The 22,617-nt window shown below is 28.1% G+C and overlaps 1 protein-coding gene across 1 annotated transcript in view; it reads left to right on the plus strand.

The window, feature by feature from the left end:
* Window positions 1-937: 937 nt before the first annotated feature.
* LOC111623400 (E3 ubiquitin-protein ligase Su(dx)-like) overlaps window positions 938-22,617 on the plus strand; it is a 32,150-nt gene continuing 10,470 nt past the window's right edge. The window contains exons 1-8 of the mRNA XM_023365964.1: window positions 938-1,053; window positions 3,239-3,404; window positions 4,840-4,894; window positions 4,970-5,054; window positions 10,651-10,776; window positions 13,718-13,799; window positions 14,977-15,048; window positions 19,115-19,203. Coding sequence (XP_023221732.1) covers window positions 3,246-3,404; window positions 4,840-4,894; window positions 4,970-5,054; window positions 10,651-10,776; window positions 13,718-13,799; window positions 14,977-15,048; window positions 19,115-19,203 — 668 coding nt within the window. The 5' untranslated portion in view covers window positions 938-1,053; window positions 3,239-3,245. The remainder of the gene's footprint in view (window positions 1,054-3,238; window positions 3,405-4,839; window positions 4,895-4,969; window positions 5,055-10,650; window positions 10,777-13,717; window positions 13,800-14,976; window positions 15,049-19,114; window positions 19,204-22,617) is intronic.

A 22,617-nucleotide genomic window follows, 5' to 3' on the forward strand; every position in this document is an offset into this window, starting at 1 on the left:
TCAACAGTTTTTTTTGTTGTGTTTTTTATGCATGTTTAAAACTTTTTTCTGAAACTTAAATACAGAGACAACCCATAAGTAAACAGAAATACTGAATGTCAGTAGTATTAACTCTGAAAAATATATTGCCATGTTGGAGAAGTTGAATTTGAATATTCTCTGGTGGACTGATGGAGAAAGCATCCACCCTGTTCATGGATGATGAAACAAACTCCTTGTCACATTGCCAAAACAACCCAGAATTGGTTGTCAGTATAAGTCATCTTCCATGGCTTGATAATGTTAGTCAGTTACCTGATTTGAATCTTATAAAACCTATGCAGAATCTGCTGGATTATGTAGGGTGACAATGTTCACAAAAATCCATTTTCCATGGATAACTTTTAGATTTTTTGCAAGCAAAATTGGCCAACATTCCACAGGCCAAGACTTTAGAACTCATTGATTCCATGGCTGATTGGGTTAAGGCTTTGAAGAAAGCAAGTGGTGGGACAGCTAGGTTTTCATGTGTGTATATAGCATTTGCATCACTTGGATACTGTGAAATTGTAGTTTATTAATATTAATCAATAAACAGAAAATTGTTAAAATATTATTTTCAATTATTGATTAAATAAAGTTTATTTCAATTTCTACATTTCAATTTACTTAATTTAAATATTTTTAAAGCTATAATTTCATCAGCAAAAGGAATAGAAAACATTTAAATGATTGCTTTTTAATGAAATAAAATATTAATTCATTCACATTCTTTTTAAATTAAAATAAATTGTTATAAATGATAAGTCATGTAAGTTACATGCCATGTATTAATGCTATATTTATAATTTTCAGTTTATTGGATAGCTAGTTTTCTTGATTACATTTTATTCAAATCAATTTCATATCAGTTTTAATTCATCAAATAATTGATAAGTAAATCTTTTGATTTAATAAAAATATTTTTATTTGTTTTAGATGGGAAGTTCGATTTGATCAGTATAACCGAAAATACTACGTTGATCATAATACAAGGAGTACAACATGGGAAAGGCCTCAGCCATTACCTCCAGGGTATAAATCAAAAAATTTAATTTTTTATTCATTAATATTTTTGATTGCATAATAGTTTAAAACGAAATTAGCAATATTGATTTTTTACTTAGTCTCTTTGCTTATTTTAGTTATAATAAAATATAGGAATATTTTAAAACATTGTTGTGCTTCGCTTATAAACAGTGTCCAAGTAAAAATAAATATTGCTAGTCTTTTAATGATCTGTTTTCTATTGATATAATAATTTTTAAGTGAAGTGTCCATTCTAAAATAAAAAAGGTTATTAAAGCATGTGATTATTAATTGTATAATATAAATATTTATTTGCTCATAAAATAACTTCCTAAGCAACTGTTCTCCAGTTTAAATGATAAATATCAAGTAATGGTAATAAAGTATACTTTTTGAATTTACATTGTAACAAAATTCTTAACAAAACTGTTTTACCTTAAATTTTTTATGAGAAATATTTTCTGTAATTAGAAAAAAATTTAGTTAGATTAATTTAAAAGTTGTAATATGCAACTTTTAAACTAATTTAATTAAACACAACCTGTTATTTACATAATATTGTAAATGCTATAGTTTAGCTTTTTTCTTTTTTAACTTATGCAGGAAAATGCATCTTTATATTTTAAAACATACTTAAAGAATAATTTATATTAATAAATTAATAAAATTTTTCTATAAAACTATAGTATTTACTAACTTTAGTATGTTTAGTCTAGTTTAGTCTATGATTAGCTTCATTAGAACGAATTAGCCAAATAACAGAACAAAATATTTAAAATTAAAGTAAAATAATAAGTACTATTTTTGTGAAACTGAAATGTGTTTTATTGCACTATAGTTTTACATAAGTAGAGAAGTATATCTTCTAGTTTCTTGACTATCTTACTAAAAGTCATGTGACTTTAATGATGCTACAACTGATTATTTCATCTTTGATTTTTCAAATTTAAAGTTTACATGTGTAATGAAGCAGCAGTTTTGTTTTAGAAGTTCTCTATTATACCATCTGAACAAATGTAAAGTTTGCTCACAAGTAGCAATGTGTAACATTTATTTATTATAGGATCAAGAGATACAGTATTTGAAACTTCATATAAATAAATAAGCAAGCCCATGGACAACTTTTACTTTATATGACTGAAATTTCATTATGTTTGTTTTTGGTAGTTATATGAACAGAACTATGAGATGAATCTAGTCACTTGAGCTAAACAACTTAAAGATTTTATGGAACTTACTTCTAAGTTTGTTCAAATGTCTTGGAAGTCTTTCTTCACATAACTTTTTTATAACATCCTTTTTTGTTTCACACAGATTCTGTAGACCATCATTTATAAAAGATTTTGTTAACAAATCTTTATAAGCTTCATGTAAGCTGTCTAATATTTAGTAAGTTTTCTACTTTGTAACTTTCTTCTATGAGAATTTTCTGCTCTGGTATAAAATATTTTCAGTTATCACAACATTTAATAAAATAATGCTACACTTGGGTGATGAATGAAGAGTCAGATGGTTACATTATTTCAAGATGTCAATAAGTTTTACTTGTGGCATGACTAAATTCTTTACTTCTTGTCAATAAACTTTTCATTTATTTACTCAATATGTTTGTAGTGTTTTTTTTTTGTGTGAGAATAATAATAAAATTTTTTTAATTGAAAGGTCAAACTGCTTGCTTGTTTAAGTTTTCAAAAGTTCTTATATAGAGGATAGAACAAATTTCTGTAGTTCTTTGTTTCATAAATAGAATTTCCATCTTGTTTAATCTATTAAGAAATGAAAATGAATACTTTAAAATAATTTTACTTTCTTTTTAAAGAAAGTAAAATGATTACTTATAAGAAGTCAATATTCTGTATAAAGAGTAATACAAAGATAAATTACAATTGAGAACAGACTAGGTTGAGAACATTTGTCAAATGAAAGCAAATCCTACCAACCAAAAAGGTGTTTTTAGATTTATTTTGAATTGTTCTGCTGAGTTTGATTTAGATTATTGACAACAGAGATGTTTGGAATAGATTGCTGGAATATATTCTAGTTGTACAAACATTTTTAAAATTAAATTTTTCTTTTCTCTTATTTTCAAAATTACTACATATTATTTTAAAATACTTGTAATTATAGTAATAATAAAAAGTTTTTAAATAAGTTTTTGAATATTTAATTACTTAGTTTATTTTTTTTAAAGGTGGGAAATGCGTAGAGATAATAGAGGAAGAGTTTATTATGTTGATCATAATACACGAACTACTACATGGCAAAGACCAACAGCTGAAAGTGTTAGGAATTTTCAGCATTGGCAATCTCATCAAGCTCAAGTCATGCAACAGTGTCAACAAAGATTTCTGTATCATGTATGTTGGTTAAATTGTATAATTTTATAATTTATTTGTATATATATATCTTTTCAGGTGACAGAAGAAATTTTATTTATATTCATATTTACTTTATTACTTCCATTATATTAGATATCATATTGAATTGATTAGTTATATTTAAGTTGCTAATTTTCATAATTAAAATGGAGATGGCTAGATGGATAAAGTGGTGAAGGCATCAGTTTATCTATTGCTCTGGGGACTAGGAATTGAATCCAGATGAGCAACCCTGGGAATTTTTCATGGGTGATGAGTTCCAGATATGTTTAGCCCCTATCTTTTACCACTCAGTTACCTCCATTATGGGCCTGACTGAGCCAATGATGAGAATGAATAAATGCTCTTTTAGTGTCCACAGGGCAGAAAGAATCAAAAATGAAAAAAAAACTTGAAATGGAAGTGATTTAAAATTATATTTTATAAATAAAATCAATTAACTCTGATAATTTATAAATAATACAGTCGACCCCCCCCTATAACATGGTAGATAGTTCCGTTCTTTATGAAATTGATGTTCTAAGAGTCCTTGAATACATGAGCCAATCACAGCCCGGCACGTATGCAGTTTACGGACTACGGCTGTTTGAAAGGTTTTCTTCCATAAAATTAATCGATTCTAGACTAATTCGACTCAACATTTCCAAAATATGTATAATTTTTTGGGAGTAATCCATATAAACTATGCTATAAAGAAAAAATTGTAGGCTTGCTTACTGAGTATGTACTGTTCGACTATGTCATTGTTTAAGCTTGTTTTCATTGCGGAGCGCCACTCCACGACGAAAACAAGCTTAAGCAATGACAAAAGTTTTCTGATAAGTTATTTTTCTGCAAAAAATTCGCTGAACTTTGGAGACATCATTAATAGAAATAATTTTTATGGCCGTTGAATAAGAAATGTTTTTTTTCACAAGAAATGTATAAAATTACAGTACTGTATTAGACTTACAGTACCTAATTTATATACTGTACAGACGATAGTAAACCCAATTTACTTGTCTAAACTCTCCGTAGTGTGTAAGTAGTTCAGCTGCTCGTCCACCATTGGTCCCGATTCGACCAATCCTGTCACGACGCAAGTTGATGACGATGTTTTACTGAATTATACGAGTTTTTTTAGCATGTTTGTACGAATACAGTCACAATTTTTTCGCCATGATATAGGAATCCGAACTATAGGAACCCCTATAACATATAGGGGGTTCGACTGTACTGAATTTGCAATAATTTTATATTTTAAGAAAATAAAAAAATAATATAAATTTTATTTAGTAAATAAAATAATATCTGTAATTATTAATTAAAGTCAGTTGTTAATTATAATTAATTGTAATTTGTTTATTGAAAATATTTGTACTTCAATATTAATTATTTAGATTTATTGACTAAACTTTCTCATCTTATTTTTCAGACTCCAGTTCAGGTTGAAGATGATGATCCATTAGGACCATTACCTGAAGGATGGGGTAAGTAATTTTTGTTATATAGTTTTATATATATATATATATATCGCACACTAATTAATATTAATTTTACTGTAGAAAAACGAATAGATCCAAATGGAAGAGTATATTTTGTTAATCATAAAAATAAAACTACACAATGGGAAGATCCTAGGACTCAAGGGTGAGTTTTATTTCTGAATATTCAAAAACTATAAAATAAAATATTTGAACTGAATTTTAGATATAATTTTAAAGTAATTATTGATATTTATTTATTTATTAGCAAGGTTGTGGCTGAAGTTTTTAATGTAAAAACATGAATGTCAGATGTTCAGCACTGCCTTCTTGTAAGCCTAGAAGTTTGACAATGGCATTTTGGAACATCAGTGGAATCATGCTCAACATTATCAAACTCCATTGTCAAACTTCTAGGTGTACAGGATAGCGGTGCTGAACGTTCGACGTTCATGTTTTTACGTTGAAAACTTCGGCCGCAACCTTGCTAATATTTTGTCAGAAATCTTTTAAAACTATGGAAACAAAATTCCAAATGAAAAATTTTTTAAATTTATTTTTAACATTTGTGTATTATTTGTACACTATTAAATTTATTAATATACAAAAATTATCAGTTAAATTTACTGTATATTTCTATTTATTTGCTTCATATAATACGATCATTTTAACTAATTATAAAAACTAATTTAATTATGATGTTTTTGATATAATAATAAATAAATGACTAGTTAATAATGACTTTAAAATATCACATCGCTTTCTATAAAGCATTTTATTTTATATGAAATTTTTATTTTGTTAGGATGAGATATACAGTTGGTTTATATTAATAAAAATACTGTAATAATAAATTTCAGTTTTATTCAAGAAAAATAGTAAAAGTAGATTGAGATTTACTTCCGGAACTGAATAGTGTAAGATTTACAATGATAGCGATTTATGCATTTTGTTAAGCATAGAATGAAGTATATTGAAAAAGTTTTTTACTTTTTAGACATATTTTAAATTTATTACTCTGTAATAATACTTTTTTAACATTACAAATGATATTTTAATAAATGAAGACGCACATCAAATAATTTATTGTTGCAAGTGACAAAGTAGCATTTCCAGAAAATGCAAAAAACTGGAAAACCTCTAAATTGTACTTGAGCAGTTTAAACGACGACTGATTTTAGATAAAGGAGTAGGAATGATATTGCTGTAAAAAAATTGGGTCAGTTTTATTGTGAAATACTATAGAAAATGGCAATAAAACACACTGTGTAATGGGAAAAAGTTGCATGTGTACATGTTCAATGCAACATTTTTTAACATAATGTTTTAAAAGTTTAATATATTTTGGTTTCAAAGCAAAGTTATGCCTTTAAAGTACAATTGCTAAGTAACTGCCGAATTTCTTAGCACTTGGTCAAACAATTTAGGCATGCATAGTAAATAAACAAACATCCACATTTATATATATAGATTTTGTATTGATAAATTTAAAATTGGTTAAAACATTTGCTTATTTCTGCAGTTGCTGCTGTCAGGTGGCTGTTGTGAGTACAGTACAGTGCAGATAATAGACAAGTTCATAAAATTAAATGAGTTAATAATGAGTGGGTCATAAAGTACTAATTCAGCTCAATGTATATGCATTATTCTGATGATGTTTCAAATGAAACTTTGATGAAATTCATGGAGGAATGAGTTAGTTTACATTGGAAAAAATGACATCTAATGATAATGATGTATTTAAATTCACTTGTATGCATAAATTGTAGATTAAAAACTGAATGCTTCTACAATTTATATATTTATACATTAAAAGCATTCAACTTTTATTAATCTGCAATTTTTTAGTCAAGTGAATTTAGATACATCAATTAACAGTTTGTTTTATTATTATAAATACATAAGAATACATATTATTTCAACCATAACATAGCATTTTTTTAAATTAAAATTGAAAAACTATGTCTTCTATTGGTTTTGTTTGTTTTTTTTCTTTTTATCTTTTTTGAAATATGCATGCATAATATAGTGGTGCCTTGTACTTCAAACTGAATTCATTCCAGCAGGTTATTCAAAGTCCAAATTAATTTTTCCTATAAGAAATAATGGAAAATGAATTCATTCATTCCAAGATCCTAAACAATGCCCATTTCAATAAAATTAAAACAGTAAATATGCATAATTTAAGGTAAAAATAACACAAGTAAATTCCATAATAATAAATTAAAACACAAAACAATAAATAAAATAAGTAAATACTGTATAATAAAATTAAAATTGCATTTACTGGTAGCATATCATCAGCTTCAACGTCTTAAACATGGCTGTCATATCTGCCACAAGCGTACACTTTCATGTTTCATGATAAGTTCCTTTTTAATTTCAATTGTTGATACTACAACCTTTCTTCTAGACTTTGTTGATTCCACACCCTTTTCAGATTCTGTAATAAGTTTCATTGAGTTGAACAGAAAGTTTTTTGCTGTTTTTAATCAGATGTTGTTACTTAACATAATTATTTGATTTAATTATAAGTTGTGAAATTTAACACATTATTGCTAATGGGATTGTACTCTTTGTTTAGAAGCTTATTTTAAACTTCATATTTTGCTTGAATAAAATTCAGTCAAGATGTCTTAAGATAAAAAACATATTTAACATACTACTATTTATGAATTTCAGAAAGGATATAATGCCAAACAAGCAGTAAAAAGGGTTTATAACATGTATAGGGAAGATGCTCCTAAGATTTGAATATGCAAATGTGGTTTAAAAAGTTCCTTTCAGGAAATTTTGAACTAACAGATAAACAATGTATGGTGACATTCGAAAGATATTGACAAAGAAAATTGGAAGAAATTTTTAAAAATTGATGAAAAACACTATAACCAAACAAATCAAAAACAATGAAAAAAGCACTGAAAACATAAGAGTGTAATGTGAGAGCAAGAGATGACTTTCATTTACAGTTCTAACCAGGGCTGTGGAGTCACGTAAAAATCTACCTACTCCGACTTTGACTTTTTCTTACCATCCGACTCTGACCAAGGGTGGACTTGTTACCAAAAGAGACCCGGAAATTCTGATGTCATCACGTGACCTCAGAATAAAAGATTCAATAAATAGAGTTCTAATAAAGATAGAACATAGAAACTTTTTATTCCTCAAAGCTAAAAGACTCCTCTAAGTAATATATAAATATGTATTTGATAATTTTTACTTTTCCGGCTGTATATATAACAGAGGGAAAGTGTAGCACTCATTCAAAAAAATGACTCCCAAATTTTTACATTTTTGGACTCAGGACACCTTGAAATTTCAAGATATGTGAAAGATTCAAGATTTTTTCTATATGTGTGGATGTTAGACTGTGTGTGTAGGGCATGATTTTGTTCACCCTGTTTCAAGCCTAATAATTTCTACGGTCAGAGTGGTCGGAATCGGAGTCAGATGGTTTAACACAGGAGTTAGTTATTAAGCATCAAAGTGATTGAACTAAATCGTGTCCTCATATACATTCTAACATCTTAGGTGAGAACATCTTAATGGATTTTACTGTACTATTATAAAATGACAAAAAAGATTACTTTGAGGGTAGAGACGAGTTTTTTTTAAATATATTTTTTAATGCTAATAATGACTAAAATATTCATTAAGATATATGACACATGACTACTTTCCTTTACTTAAGAACCAAAATTTAATAGTGTTAATGCCCCTTTATGCGCAAGCTACAGTGCCACGTTTTGTTTCTTAAATTTACCCATTCTGAGATATTGTTTAATATCTCAGAACAGAAAATAAAGAAATTAAACAAATTAGACACCAATCTACAAGTTTGGAGACCTCCCAAACCCCTCGAGTCAATAAAAGGGGAAAAATTTGCGCAAACATTTACCCATTCTGAGATATTAAACAATATCTCAGAATGGGTAAATTTAAGAAACAAAATGTGACACTGTAGCTTGTGCATAAAGGGGCATTAATACTTTTTAATAAAAAGTAAAATACATCTGGATACGAGTCCAATTTTTCTTGCCATGCCCAATCATCAGGACTCGTATCCAGATGTATTTTACTTTTTATTAAATTGTAATTCTGCCAGCTCTTTTCTATAAAGGGCATTAATACTATTAAATTTTGGTTCTTAAGTAAAGGAAAGTAGTCACGTGTCATATCTCTTAATGAATATTTTAGTTGTTATTAGCATTAAAAAAAAAAAAAAAAACTTGGAGGGTCAAATTTGACACGATTCCATTACTTTTCCATTTTATATACATAACCAGTTAGGAAGTAAAAAGGAGTCAGTCGGCGGATTTTTTTACTTCAAAACTCCACGACTCTGACTCCACAGCCCTGGTTCTAACACATTTCTGTGCATGCACAGTTCAAACTCTGAAGTTTGTAATCTGAGGCAAATTTTTGTTGAATTTAGCATTTGAACTCTGAAACATTCAAAGTACAAGATATCACTGTACTTTATTTTGTTATGAATTAGAGTTCAAGAATATTTTCATGGAGAATAAAATATTATAGTATGTTGTTAAATGGGAAATGGTACAGTTTCCAGAACTGTACCATTTCCCATTTAACAAATTTTCTATATAATGGATTTTCCACATTTTCAGAGGCAATTCATTATATGTGATTTTAGCTGTATTTTGTTAATTAATATAAAAGTCATTGTTTATATTAATTAAATATGAAATTTGAAGTTAAAAAAGTTTTCAGTCTTGCTAATAATTGTCTATCTTGTATACTGAAAGTTCATTAGCCTTGTTGATTCTATTAATTATATAAAATTCTGAATTTATATAAAAAAAATTTTATATAAATTCAGTTTACATGATTTTGAATTACTGTAATTTTATGTAGATAACCCTTATGGGTTATCTACATAAGGTTAGTTTGAAGTAAGTATGGGTTGTGAAATGATTCAAGTTATCTGTTGATTTTAACTTGTAATTATGAACTCATTGGAAACTTTCCTTTATCTGAACTTATCCAGGATGTTTAAAAATGTGAAAATGCTTTGTATACCACATACATTTTCATATGTGTTATTGGTTATTATTAGTGTTAAAAGTTTGTTTTATGTTATTTTAGATTTATTATTACTATTATTATATATTTTATTAATATTATTTTATAAGTAAAATATAAATGAAGTAAAATGATAAAAATATTCAGGCATTTATTGGCCATTTGTATTTTCATAACTTATATAGTTTAGGAGAGTCTGTCTCAAATATTTGATATTTTATTTGTTTTATTTTACTTATTTTATAATTATATCGGTAATGAACTGCTAATGATAATGGAATGAAAGAAATGGTGGGAAAAAACAAAATGTTAAATTTTAACTCATTAAACTCTGAAAATTTCCTGTCTATCTGCAAACTTAAGTTGTTTTTACCCCTCAGGCTAAAAGGGGGACTTTTATAAAAAAAAAACCATCAAACAACTTTTCCATCGGCCAATTTTATCTCTAATGGTTTAAGCCAATTTTGGCTAACTTCATGTTTAAAGAGTTAAATTACATACAAATGTTATATTTTAAAAATTCACTTCTGTGATGGAAGTTTTCAACAGTTTTAATTTTTCCCATAAAAATTTTTTGTGGTATTTATTCTGGTGCAGGTTATCTGTTGCCTTTGAGTTATCCAAATGAAATTACAGTGGTTTGAAATGAATAAATTGGCTTAAATAATGAATGGTTTTAAAGAATTAACATTTAATGAAATTGATATTTTAAAATATAGACTAGAAGATCCTCTTCCTCCAGGTTGGGAAATAAAATATACACCTGAAGGTTTACGTTATTTTGTTGACCATAATTCAAAGACTACAACATTTGTTGATCCACGTCCATCATATGCTGGAAAAGGGTAATATATTAATGAATTTATATACAATTCTTATAGAAATAAAATTTATATTATAATTCCTAATACAATTTGATATTGTGTACTTAGTCAAAACAGTCAAATATAGTTATCTGTTTATTTTCCAAATTATATTATTAAATTAAATTATTTTATTTTTTAAGTATTAGTATGGTAACACTGAATTATAAGCCATTTTCAATGTTTTAGTCACTAGTTAATTTTATCTATGATTATTAATATTTACATGCATTATCTAAATGCAAATATCTAACATAAATATTTATTTAATTTTCTGATATTAATCAACATACACCATCTTTATTTTATAATTTAGAATGATTTTTATTTATCAAATAATATTAAGAAAACTTTTATTTTTAAATTTCTTGGTTTTCTATATCTTATTTTTACAATTACCAATAGAGCTTTTTCACTGATATCACATCATATGATTGAAATTGCTCCATTACCATGTTGATGTTAATGTTGTGGATGGTGATGAGACAAATTGTTGTAATTCTCAACTTTATACTACACAGATGATGTAAAAAAGTATGGCTTTCACTAAACAAAACATGAAAGCATGAAATCATGAAAAAAATCGTTAATTATGCTATGACTTTCTTTTGACATTATTTGTATATTTCATTTTATGTATATTGTGTTAACTATGTATTTGTTGAGAAATCTTGTCAAATTAAATTAATCAACCTGTACACTTAAGATAGGTTATATTCACAGTGGTATGATAGCTTAATTATTCAAATGTTTTAAATGTTTTGCATTTTAATTTCTGCATTGTAATAAAGATTAATCAGTCTGTTATCTAGTTTACTGCTGTGAAATACTATATAGCTTTATTAATGAATTAACAAGAAAACAACTGTGTGAGATAAACCGCGGGTCAGGGATCAATCTCCCACTGACCACTTACTCGGCAACAGGTTGATAAAACCCGATCTCGGCGTCGTTGGATGGCTAGGAGGGCAGTTCGAGTGGGAGGGAGGTGAGCAAGTTGATAGGCGTCCTTAAAATGACAGGAAACAGGTTTAAAACTAAACAAGCATTTATTATATACTCAACTAAGCACTACAAGAGGTTAAAAGTGGTTATCTCTACTATTTACATAAATTCGAGCACGAATTCTCGAGTTCGAGAGAGAGCGCTTACAAATCCTATATACCCCAAAATACCTGTCGGTAGCAGGGCGAATTGGCGAACGTTCAGGATGTGGTGTCTTCCGTGTCTTCTATTCGAGGTCCTCTCTCTATAGCTGGATCGGGTCCGCTGAATGGAGGCTTGGGAGTTTCGGTGACACTATTACTAAGTACAACTTCCTATGACGAATCGCCCTGAGGTTACGGAGATTTGAGCTTTTATACTTTTTCATGCGAGAGCTGACACGTCATCGATTCTTGTTGACGATGACGGTGCATTTTTCACACCTAACTGTAAACTTCCTCAGCGAGTTGTGATACAATCGGTGTAATCCGATCTAGTACAAAATCTTTGGGTTTTTTCCGAAGTTAATTAACAAGAAAATTAAAATTTTTTTTAAAAAGACCCGCAAAAATCCGCGGCCTCACAACTGTCTGTCAGCATTTTTCTTTTATTACTAGAAAAAGCTTGACAGTACTTTTAACAGCATATTACTGCTGTCTTCAGGTTAGCTTGATTGAATGCCAAACATAAACAGTTATAAATTTATTCATTTCTTGAAACAATTTTAAAACAGAATACAAAAATTCAAATAGTTATCCCTTAATGTACAAAATTTGAATTTTTCTTAAACTAGGTTTTAAATTGTAACATACAATGAATGTAATTAAAACAATAAATAATAATAAAACTTTAGTTAAATGTTAGATTAAATTGTTATAGTACATGAATCTTTATAAATTAAAACTAACCAAACTAAGACATAGTGTATCCTAATGCACAAATACAAAACTGTAGGTAATAAAAGATATTTGGAGGATGATAAGAAGGATAGGAAAAGAGTGCTCTTAACATCAATGTTGTTTCACTACTGCTTTAAAGAATGTGATCCATAGATCCCATAAGTTAACAGTAGATTGGTTACACAGGTTGTTGATTATGATATATAGGGTTTTCCAGATAAACGAAATGGAGCAAAAGGATGCTGGCCCAGAAAAGTTTACTGCCATGCTCCAGAACTCTCCTAGACAGTTCCTTTGTTTATCTGCCATGTTTGATATCATACTGATGATTTATTATCCTAGTTGAAAACATTCTAGAAATTACTGTAATGCACAAAATTATGGTAACACTAGAACTTGTCCTAACAGAATTTGGAACTTTGTCATCCTACCAACAGAACTTCATTATTTGAATTTTGTGAAATTTTCAGCTAGTATGCAGCAAGTTGCATAAAATTTAGATGTATTTTACTAACTCACTACAAATTGCTTTCCACATACACACATTACAATTTGTCATGGTGTTTGTAGTTAAATTTTTGTTACTTTAGGCAATACTATTATGTTGTCACTGAGATAGTTCTGTGTGAGGGCCTTGATGTTGCATAATTGCAGAAATTCTGTAGAATGACACAATTTTGTGTGTAGCACTGATTTGACAGCATGTAAAATGCACATGCTCAGAATGAATATTTAGGCTTTGCAATGTCATGACTACATCATGTGAAAATGCTCCATAGAAAGCCAAGCAGATGAAATCACATATATAACATTGTTTAGTAATAACTTTTAAGTAACATCAGCAAATATTACACAGTACAAAAGTTGTTAATAATTGGTTGTGTATAAATAAATAATGCATTGTTTGTATTGTTTGAAGACTTTCTCTAGTTAAACAGTTAATAAAAGGCATATTTTTTTTGTCTTAAAATAGTTTTTGAATACTATGATACTATCTAAACAAAATGTACAATTAATATTAGATGTTTATTGTATTGCAGCCCAAATGGTGCATATGGTGTTCCAGTAGCATATGAAAGAAATTTTAAATGGAAATTGACTCAGTTTCGTTATTTGTGCCATGTAAGTTGATAAATATTAAAAGAAAGTAATTTAATTTAACATAAATGCTCTTTTTTATTTAAAATGAAAAAACTGTAATCTTTACATTTATCTCTAACTCAATAAATATTATTATTATTTATCATAAGGATTTTAAAGATTTGAATTTTATATTATAAAATATAATATATATATATATATATGTTATGGACAAAGTGATTAATGACTGGGCACTATTTATAATGACTAAAATGGCTGTGCAGCCTGATTAGATATTGATTGATTTATTAAATTGACCAGACATGTGAATACAGCTACATTTTCTTTGGGCAATGTGATTTAAAAAAAACTCCACTTCTTTCATTAAGAATTATTTATTTGTTGTGAATTATTTCAATGTATTTAAAAACAATGTGCAATCTTTTAAAATTAAGTATTATTAACTGTATCAATTAACTCTTTAAGCTCTGAAAACTCGCTCCATCTCTTTTGCTAATGACTAAATTGTTTTTACCCCTCAGGCTATAAGGGAAACTTGTATAGCAAAACTAGTCTAACACATTTTCAATCAGTCCATTTCATTTTTAAAGTTAAGAGGCAAAAGTAAAATTAAAATCTCTCACAAAATTAACTATTGGTTATATGAATTTTGAAAATTCGATACTAAATGCAATTTGCACGTGCAAACCAGCCACGAGTGCTGATTGGTTAGTGTAAGTCAGATGATCACTTCTCAGGGTATTATCATCACTTTGCTCGACCAAGTGATAGCAGTATTCATAATGACTGGTCAATCTGATAAATTATGATAAAAAAATATATAAAATTTATTACATTGCCCAATTTTGTTTGTTATGTATAATGCCCATATTAATCACTTAGTCCATAACTTATATATTATACACATACACATATACATATTTATCATTGAAGTAATTTTTATGAATTTTCAAAATTTTAAGAACAACTGGTATTTTCATAAACATGATTAATATTAGAGAAAAGAAATATTACATAAAAAATAATTATCATTCAAAGCTCCTAAAAGTAAAATGAAGTTTTTATTCACAAAAATCATAATAAAATGTCTATTTTGCTTAACTGTGATAAGTTTTAAAACTCTTTTTTTTTTTATGAATTTAATTATAATTGATTTTGACTATATTAATTATGTATTAAATTTAAATTTTTATTTTAGTGCAATGCACTGCCAAGTCATATCAAGATAACAGTTTCTCGACAGAATATATTTGAAGATTCGTTTAGCCAAGTAAGAATTGAAATAAATTTCCTCCTCTCTCTCTCTCTCTCATATAGAATAAAATATAATCTTTATTTATGAGTACTAAATAAATTAATTTGATGCAAGCTGTTTTTTTTCCATTTTGTCTCCATTTATATGACAAAATATCTGATATAACAAGCATCATGCAATATTTGAGAATAAAATATTCAAATTATGATGCAACAAGATTGAAATTCCTGTGTTTTCTGATTAGATGGCTTAGAATTCATATTAGTTTCTTTTCTTGGTAATCAACATCTTTATTTTATTTAGAATAACTGATTGTTAGGAAAATGTTTTATGGCACTAATGTTATTTGAATAACATGGGTAGAACAACTGTTATGTTGGAAAAAGCTACAAATTTTATCTATAAGGCAATGGCAGTACAGATGTAAGTAAATTTTCCAGCATGAGATGTTAGTGAGCAAGTGAGTGTGATAACATGCAATCATAGTGTTTTTTACACTTGATAACATTGTCCTGAAATATCATGAATTTTCCCTGTGTGTGAGAGTTTAAAAAGAAAATTGTTTCTTTGATTATTTTTTAATTTTGTATTCCATATTTTGGGATAAGCCATAACTGAATTAATTCATTTCTAAGAAATGTATCAAAAGATATAAATGTAAGAAATAATTTCTATTTTTTGATGGATATATTTTGATTGGGCTGTTATTTTAAAATTGCAGACTTAACAGTACATTCCCACTATTTATTTGTTTTTCATTGATCTTGAGAATGGAATTGGATAGATGAAAATTGAGACCAGAGGATCAGAGTTCATATTTGAACTTCCGGTTTAGACCTGAAATCACATTCAAAATTTTATCAAGTACAGAAGTTAGTTAGATTGGCATGACTTGATTGTTGTCAGGAGTAGTATTATACCAGTAGACCCCCCTATAACAATGTTGATAATTCCATTTTATATGAATTCCATGTTGTACGAGTCACTTAGATTTTACAAATACGTGTGCCAGGCTGTGAACGGCTGACGTATTTGTAAAATCTAAGTGACTCGTACAACATGGAATTCATATAAAACGGAAATATCAACATTGTTATAGGGGGGTCTACTGGTATAATACTACTCCTGACAACAATCAAGTCATGCCAATCTAACTAACTTCTGTACTTGATAAAATTTTGAATGTGATTTCAGGTCTAAACCGGAAGTTCAAATATGAACTCTGATCCTCTGGTCTCAATTTTCATCTATCCAATTCCATTCTCAAGATCAATGAAAAACAAATAAATAGTGGGAATGTACTGTTAAGTCTGCAATTTTAAAATAACAGCCCAATCAAAATATATCCATCAAAAAATAGAAATTATTTCTTACATTTATATCTTTTGATACATTTCTTAGAAATGAATTAATTCAGTTATGGCTTATCCCAAAATATGGAATACAAAATTAAAAAATAATCAAAGAAACAATTTTCTTTTTAAACTCTCACACACAGGGAAAATTCATGATATTTCAGGACAATGTTATCAAGTGTAAAAAACACTATGATTGCATGTTATCACACTCACTTGCTCACTAACATCTCATGCTGGAAAATTTACTTACATCNATATGAAGACGTGTTAAATGTTTTCTTTAACACTTCCTTCGCTAACTTTTTTGTCAATATTTATTAAAAAAAACAACGTTAAAACTTTATATTTATTCGCGCTTAAACTCGAATGTTAATTAAAAATAGAAAGTATTTAGCGATTAAATTTAAATTTTTATTATCCCGATTTATTAAAAAAAACAACGTTAAAACTTTATATTTATTCGCGCTTAAACTCGAATGTTAATTAAAAATAGAAAGTATTTAGGTATTAAATTTAAATTTTTATTTTAGTGCAATGCACTGCCAAGTCATATCAAGATAACAGTTTCTCGACAGAATATATTTGAAGATTCGTTTAGCCAAGTAAGAATTGAAATAAATTTCCTCCTCTCTCTCTCTCTCTCATATAGAATAAAATATAATCTTTATTTATGAGTACTAAATAAATTAATTTGATGCAAGCTGTTTTTTTTCCATTTTGTCTCCATTTATATGACAAAATATCTGATATAACAAGCATCATGCAATATTTGAGAATAAAATATTCAAATTATGATGCAACAAGATTGAAATTCCTGTGTTTTCTGATTAGATGGCTTAGAATTCATATTAGTTTCTTTTCTTGGTAATCAACATCTTTATTTTATTTAGAATAACTGATTGTTAGGAAAATGTTTTATGGCACTAATGTTATTTGAATAACATGGGTAGAACAACTGTTATGTTGGAAAAAGCTACAAATTTTATCTATAAGGCAATGGCAGTACAGATGTAAGTAAATTTTCCAGCATGAGATGTTAGTGAGCAAGTGAGTGTGATAACATGCAATCATAGTGTTTTTTACACTTGATAACATTGTCCTGAAATATCATGAATTTTCCCTGTGTGTGAGAGTTTAAAAAGAAAATTGTTTCTTTGATTATTTTTTAATTTTGTATTCCATATTTTGGGATAAGCCATAACTGAATTAATTCATTTCTAAGAAATGTATCAAAAGATATAAATGTAAGAAATAATTTCTATTTTTTGATGGATATATTTTGATTGGGCTGTTATTTTAAAATTGCAGACTTAACAGTACATTCCCACTATTTATTTGTTTTTCATTGATCTTGAGAATGGAATTGGATAGATGAAAATTGAGACCAGAGGATCAGAGTTCATATTTGAACTTCCGGTTTAGACCTGAAATCACATTCAAAATTTTATCAAGTACAGAAGTTAGTTAGATTGGCATGACTTGATTGTTGTCAGGAGTAGTATTATACCAGTAGACCCCCCTATAACAATGTTGATAATTCCATTTTATATGAATTCCATGTTGTACGAGTCACTTAGATTTTACAAATACGTGTGCCAGGCTGTGAACGGCTGACGTATTTGTAAAATCTAAGTGACTCGTACAACATGGAATTCATATAAAACGGAAATATCAACAGTGTTATAGGGGGGTCTACTTGTATACTGAGACAAGACACCACCAAAATTCAGGCTAGATATAGAAAGCTTAGGGGTTGGAGACCCTGATCAACTATATATGAACTTCCAGTATGTTTTTAAAATTAAAAATGGTTAAAAATTGCAGCCTGGCATTGTGATGATGTCACAATAAATAAATTTCATTTTACATTTTACAAAACAAGATAGATGTATATTGCTCTATGCTTTCTTATAAAAGACATTTCACATATACATCAACAGGTTATGAATGAAAAACATTGAATTTTCTAGTCCAGTTACCGTTGCCATTACAATGATTTATTCTTGTTGATTATATTCTTTGTTCATTATCTAGTATTGGTTATATTCTTTCATTAAATCACAATTAAAGAGAATATTTTCAAAAATTTAGTTCATAAAAATTTTCTGTACATGCTAAATTATTTATTCAGTAATACAAGCAATAGAAAAAAATATATATTCTTCAGAAATTTATCTGAAAGTAAATCTCACTTTGTATAGGATTTTTTGCTTGATAAAGTAGAGAACTATATATTATAAAAACAAATAGTTTTTCATTTATTAAATTTACTATTCTTATTCTTAATATTGTATACTATTAATTTTAAGAAGACTGTTTTTATAATGGATTAAATGCTCTTTGAGACAAATAGCATCTTATCTTCAGATCTGAAGCCTAAATACACTTTAAATTAATAACTACTGTTTTGAACAATATTGAACAATCAAACATTGTTCAAAATGGGAATGTCTCAAAAACATTTAATATATAATGATGATGCATTTCTAAAAAGAATAATATACAATATTAAGAATTATTTATGCAGCCACTCAAAAGCAAGAATTTAAATTTACAATTGTGTGTTGGTTTTCACTTATTTCCACAATTAAGTTAGTATGTACCATTGAACTTGAATGAAAAACTTTCTGAAAAATGTATGTTATGAATTAAATATTAACAATTATTTTTTAAAATGTTATGTTTAAATTTTATTAATTAAATATTTTTCTGAAATATTGTAGATTATGAGGGTACCACCACATGAATTACGTCGTAGATTATTCATTACATTTCGTGGTGAAGAAGGACTTGACTATGGAGGAATTGCAAGGTAAGACTATTTTTGAATGTGAGAATGAATGAATTATTATCATCATCCATTATTATTTTTTATTTTAATTAAAAATTTAAATAAAATTAGTTGATAAAGAATTATACAGGTNATTGCCCTCGCTGCTACTGGTAATGTGAATGAAGATTCGTTTGTTTCAAGATTACTTAAAACAGTTGCAAATTTAGTTGATAAAGAATTATACAGGTAGGCCTCCTACAAGGCAGTAGATACGTTCCTTGAAAATACCATGTTTTGGGAAATCGTGTTATAAGAGACACCAACTTAATACAAAAACTGGGATTTGGTTCTAAAATGAGAAAAACTTGGTGTTTGAATGGCGTTTTTTGAATTTTTCAAACCAGCCATTGCTAGCCACAAATTTAACACTGGTTTCGTCAGTTGAAAACTATTTCATTTGTTTTAAATAATCAAATATTTTTAAGGCAGTTTTATTTAAAGACAACTATTTCTTGTTCATATCTTCTACTCATAATAAAAAGCAAGAATAGGTGATCTGGATGCGACCAAATTCCTAATGTTTTCTCCCGATTGCTTAATCAACCGAATAGTCAACTCGTTTAAATTAAAATGCCTACTAATATCAGCTATCCACTCTTGATTTTTAATTCAATCCAAAATTTCTATCTTTGTTTGAAGAGTTATAAATTTCCTTTTTAACGACGGTCCTTTCTTTTCATTCGGAATTGTTATGGCTAAAATTTTTTCAATCAGTTTTGTGGATAGTAAAAATCGCAAAAAATAACTTTCCTTCACTATGTTGTTAAAAATATACACCCAATAGAAGTTTATACTATATTTTGGACTATTTTTTTGCAGTCCCCACTTATTGAAAGAGTATAAATGATCAAAAATTTAGTGATATATTTGAATGTTTACAGTAACTGATGCACATCTGTCTAGAAACCAGTCTTCCCCTGAAACTTTCAAAGGAATAACATGCCAACGTGGACAAACAGCTGTTTTCAAGGACATTTAGCTCTGTATGCCGAACTGCGGCTCGTATCACGTGATCCGTTGCGATTTTTCTGTTATGTGAAAGATAATTTGTTTCTAAATACCGTAAACCGCATTGTAAGAGGTCTACCTGTACCATATTTACTTGAATATAAGAAACCATCAAATCTAAGACTCGTCTTAATTTCTACATGCTCACCAATGGATTTTTTTTTTCAACTTGAAACAAATTTATGACAATAGAATCAGTATTTATTGCACAGTAAAGTAAGATATATATCACTCTTTTTCCATGATAGTGGAGTTAGAAACTTTTTACTTTCAGTATTGGGATCTTCTGATTCAATGTTAGATTTAATGCTTACATCTTCCCATATATTGTCATCCTCAGTGCTATTTGAAACAATGGAAATGCTGGAGATGCAGAATATGTCTGGTTGCACAAATGAGATTCAGGAAATTTGTGATATAAAAATAATAACGTGACAATAGCTGCAAAAACATTCAGTAAAATGGATTAGCATCTCTGCATCCCAATTAATTTCTATGGGCTTCCATAGACATTACTTGGGAAAATTTGCCATAATATGAGGATCCTGTGTTTTAAAAGTGAAATTGGAATGATGATTACTTTGTTTCTGTTTAGTTCATTGCATGTTACATTGCTATCTACTTACATGGTTATGTGCTTGCAGCAGAAATAAGTTGGTCTTATTTACCAAACCACGGTTTTAATTTTTATAAAAAACTGAAATTGTAACATAGCCTAAAAAAGAATCAAAAAAGAAAATCTGTTTTTCAAAACACTCTTCAGCACTATTTAATGGATGAAATTTCATGCCAGCTTAAATTAAAATGAAATATTTGTTTACCACACAGAAAATTTACAAATTAATAACTTTCATTTAAAAACTCTCTCTGAATTGACTTGATTATATATTGCTTATGTAAATTTATAAAATTTTGATACATTATCTTGATATTAATATAATCAGTAATAGTTCTTTATAGATTTGAAATTAAAGGGTGTTTAAATGGGTATCTACAACTTATATCTGCAATAACTTTATTTATGTTGTTAGAAGTAAAACACATTACATTACCGTTATGAGTGGACAAAAGGAAATCAGTGAATAACATGGCCATTCACTACTACTACATGGTGAATTTGTAACACAAATTTCTGTATTGTTAACATAAACATGTTGTCTGGAATTATTTCAGTTTCATGTTTAATGACATATCTAAGATCTGGGAGTATTTGAGGCTTCTTATTTACATAATACCAATGTCTGATTAAATTTTGCCTTTTATATATGCTATATATATACAGTAAGACTCTGCTTAACATGGGGAATGCGTTCCTAGACAACAAAGCGCTAAACAAAACAGCATTAAACTAGGTTGTCTTAACATAGAGTAAATAGGGATAGGGGAACACTTGGCCAAAAATAAAAAAAATCTTACTTTAATTTTAAGTTATTTTTATATTAATTTGTATAATAGTATATGTTAAATAACACATAAACATATATTATTATACATTTCTTGTGTATATTAATAGTTCATTTTTGTGATGAAGGTTCTGACTTTTCTGAAATTCTTGTTTTTTTGCAATAAAGTCGTAAAGTTTCATTTGTCGCTTTTTTCTTTCCTTAAGCAAATGTTGGTAGCAGAAGATCGCATCCAAAATGCCTCGTTTTGCTTTTGCATTCTTTTCAAAATCTAGATCATCGCTACAATTTGATCAACAATTTCAGTTATCGTTCCCAAACTTTTACTAACGAAATCTATAGAGATATTTTTTGGGTTCTTTGTTTTCAGAATCACTATTTTCCAGTTCTACATGGATGGATTCCTTGTTTTGTCAGTTCTTGAAGGTCATCGTTGACAAGATCTCACCAGAAACCTGCGGTAACTCCTCAATATCCTGTTCGTCTACATCTCCTAGTCCTGCTGTATCAATTAGGATGAGTTTGATCAACCTAAAGATACAGCAATAGGCTCTTCTCATTGAGAATTCTTGGATACCTTCAGCCATATCTTCTTCCACACTTCGTGCATTTATCAGTTAATTTTTGCCAAGCAAAGCCGATATTGCCTATGGCATCCATGATGTTATATTTTTTCCAAAATTGCACCAAACAAACATAGATTTAAAGAAAGTACATTTTTTTGCCACTTTTTTCTGATTGATTCATGTTCGTAAATAATCGTATTATGTATGAATCAATAAAATTCTGCAATAATTTAAAATCAATATGAACTTTGAGGTTTTTCTATGCTTCGAGTAGACTGTGTTATATCGAATCAGCGTTAAGCGGGGTCTTACTGTAATTCGATTTTTGATTCTGCACATAAAAATGAAAAATTTGATTTCATGAACACAAAATTTAAGATTAAAAATATTGTTTTATTTGAATTCTGTAATATAGT

The sequence above is a fragment of the Centruroides sculpturatus genome, unplaced genomic scaffold (genome assembly GCF_000671375.1).
Source record: "Centruroides sculpturatus isolate CEXI.00-Female unplaced genomic scaffold, Cexi_2.0 scaffold314, whole genome shotgun sequence".
In the NCBI taxonomy this organism is placed as follows: domain Eukaryota; kingdom Metazoa; phylum Arthropoda; class Arachnida; order Scorpiones; family Buthidae; genus Centruroides; species Centruroides sculpturatus.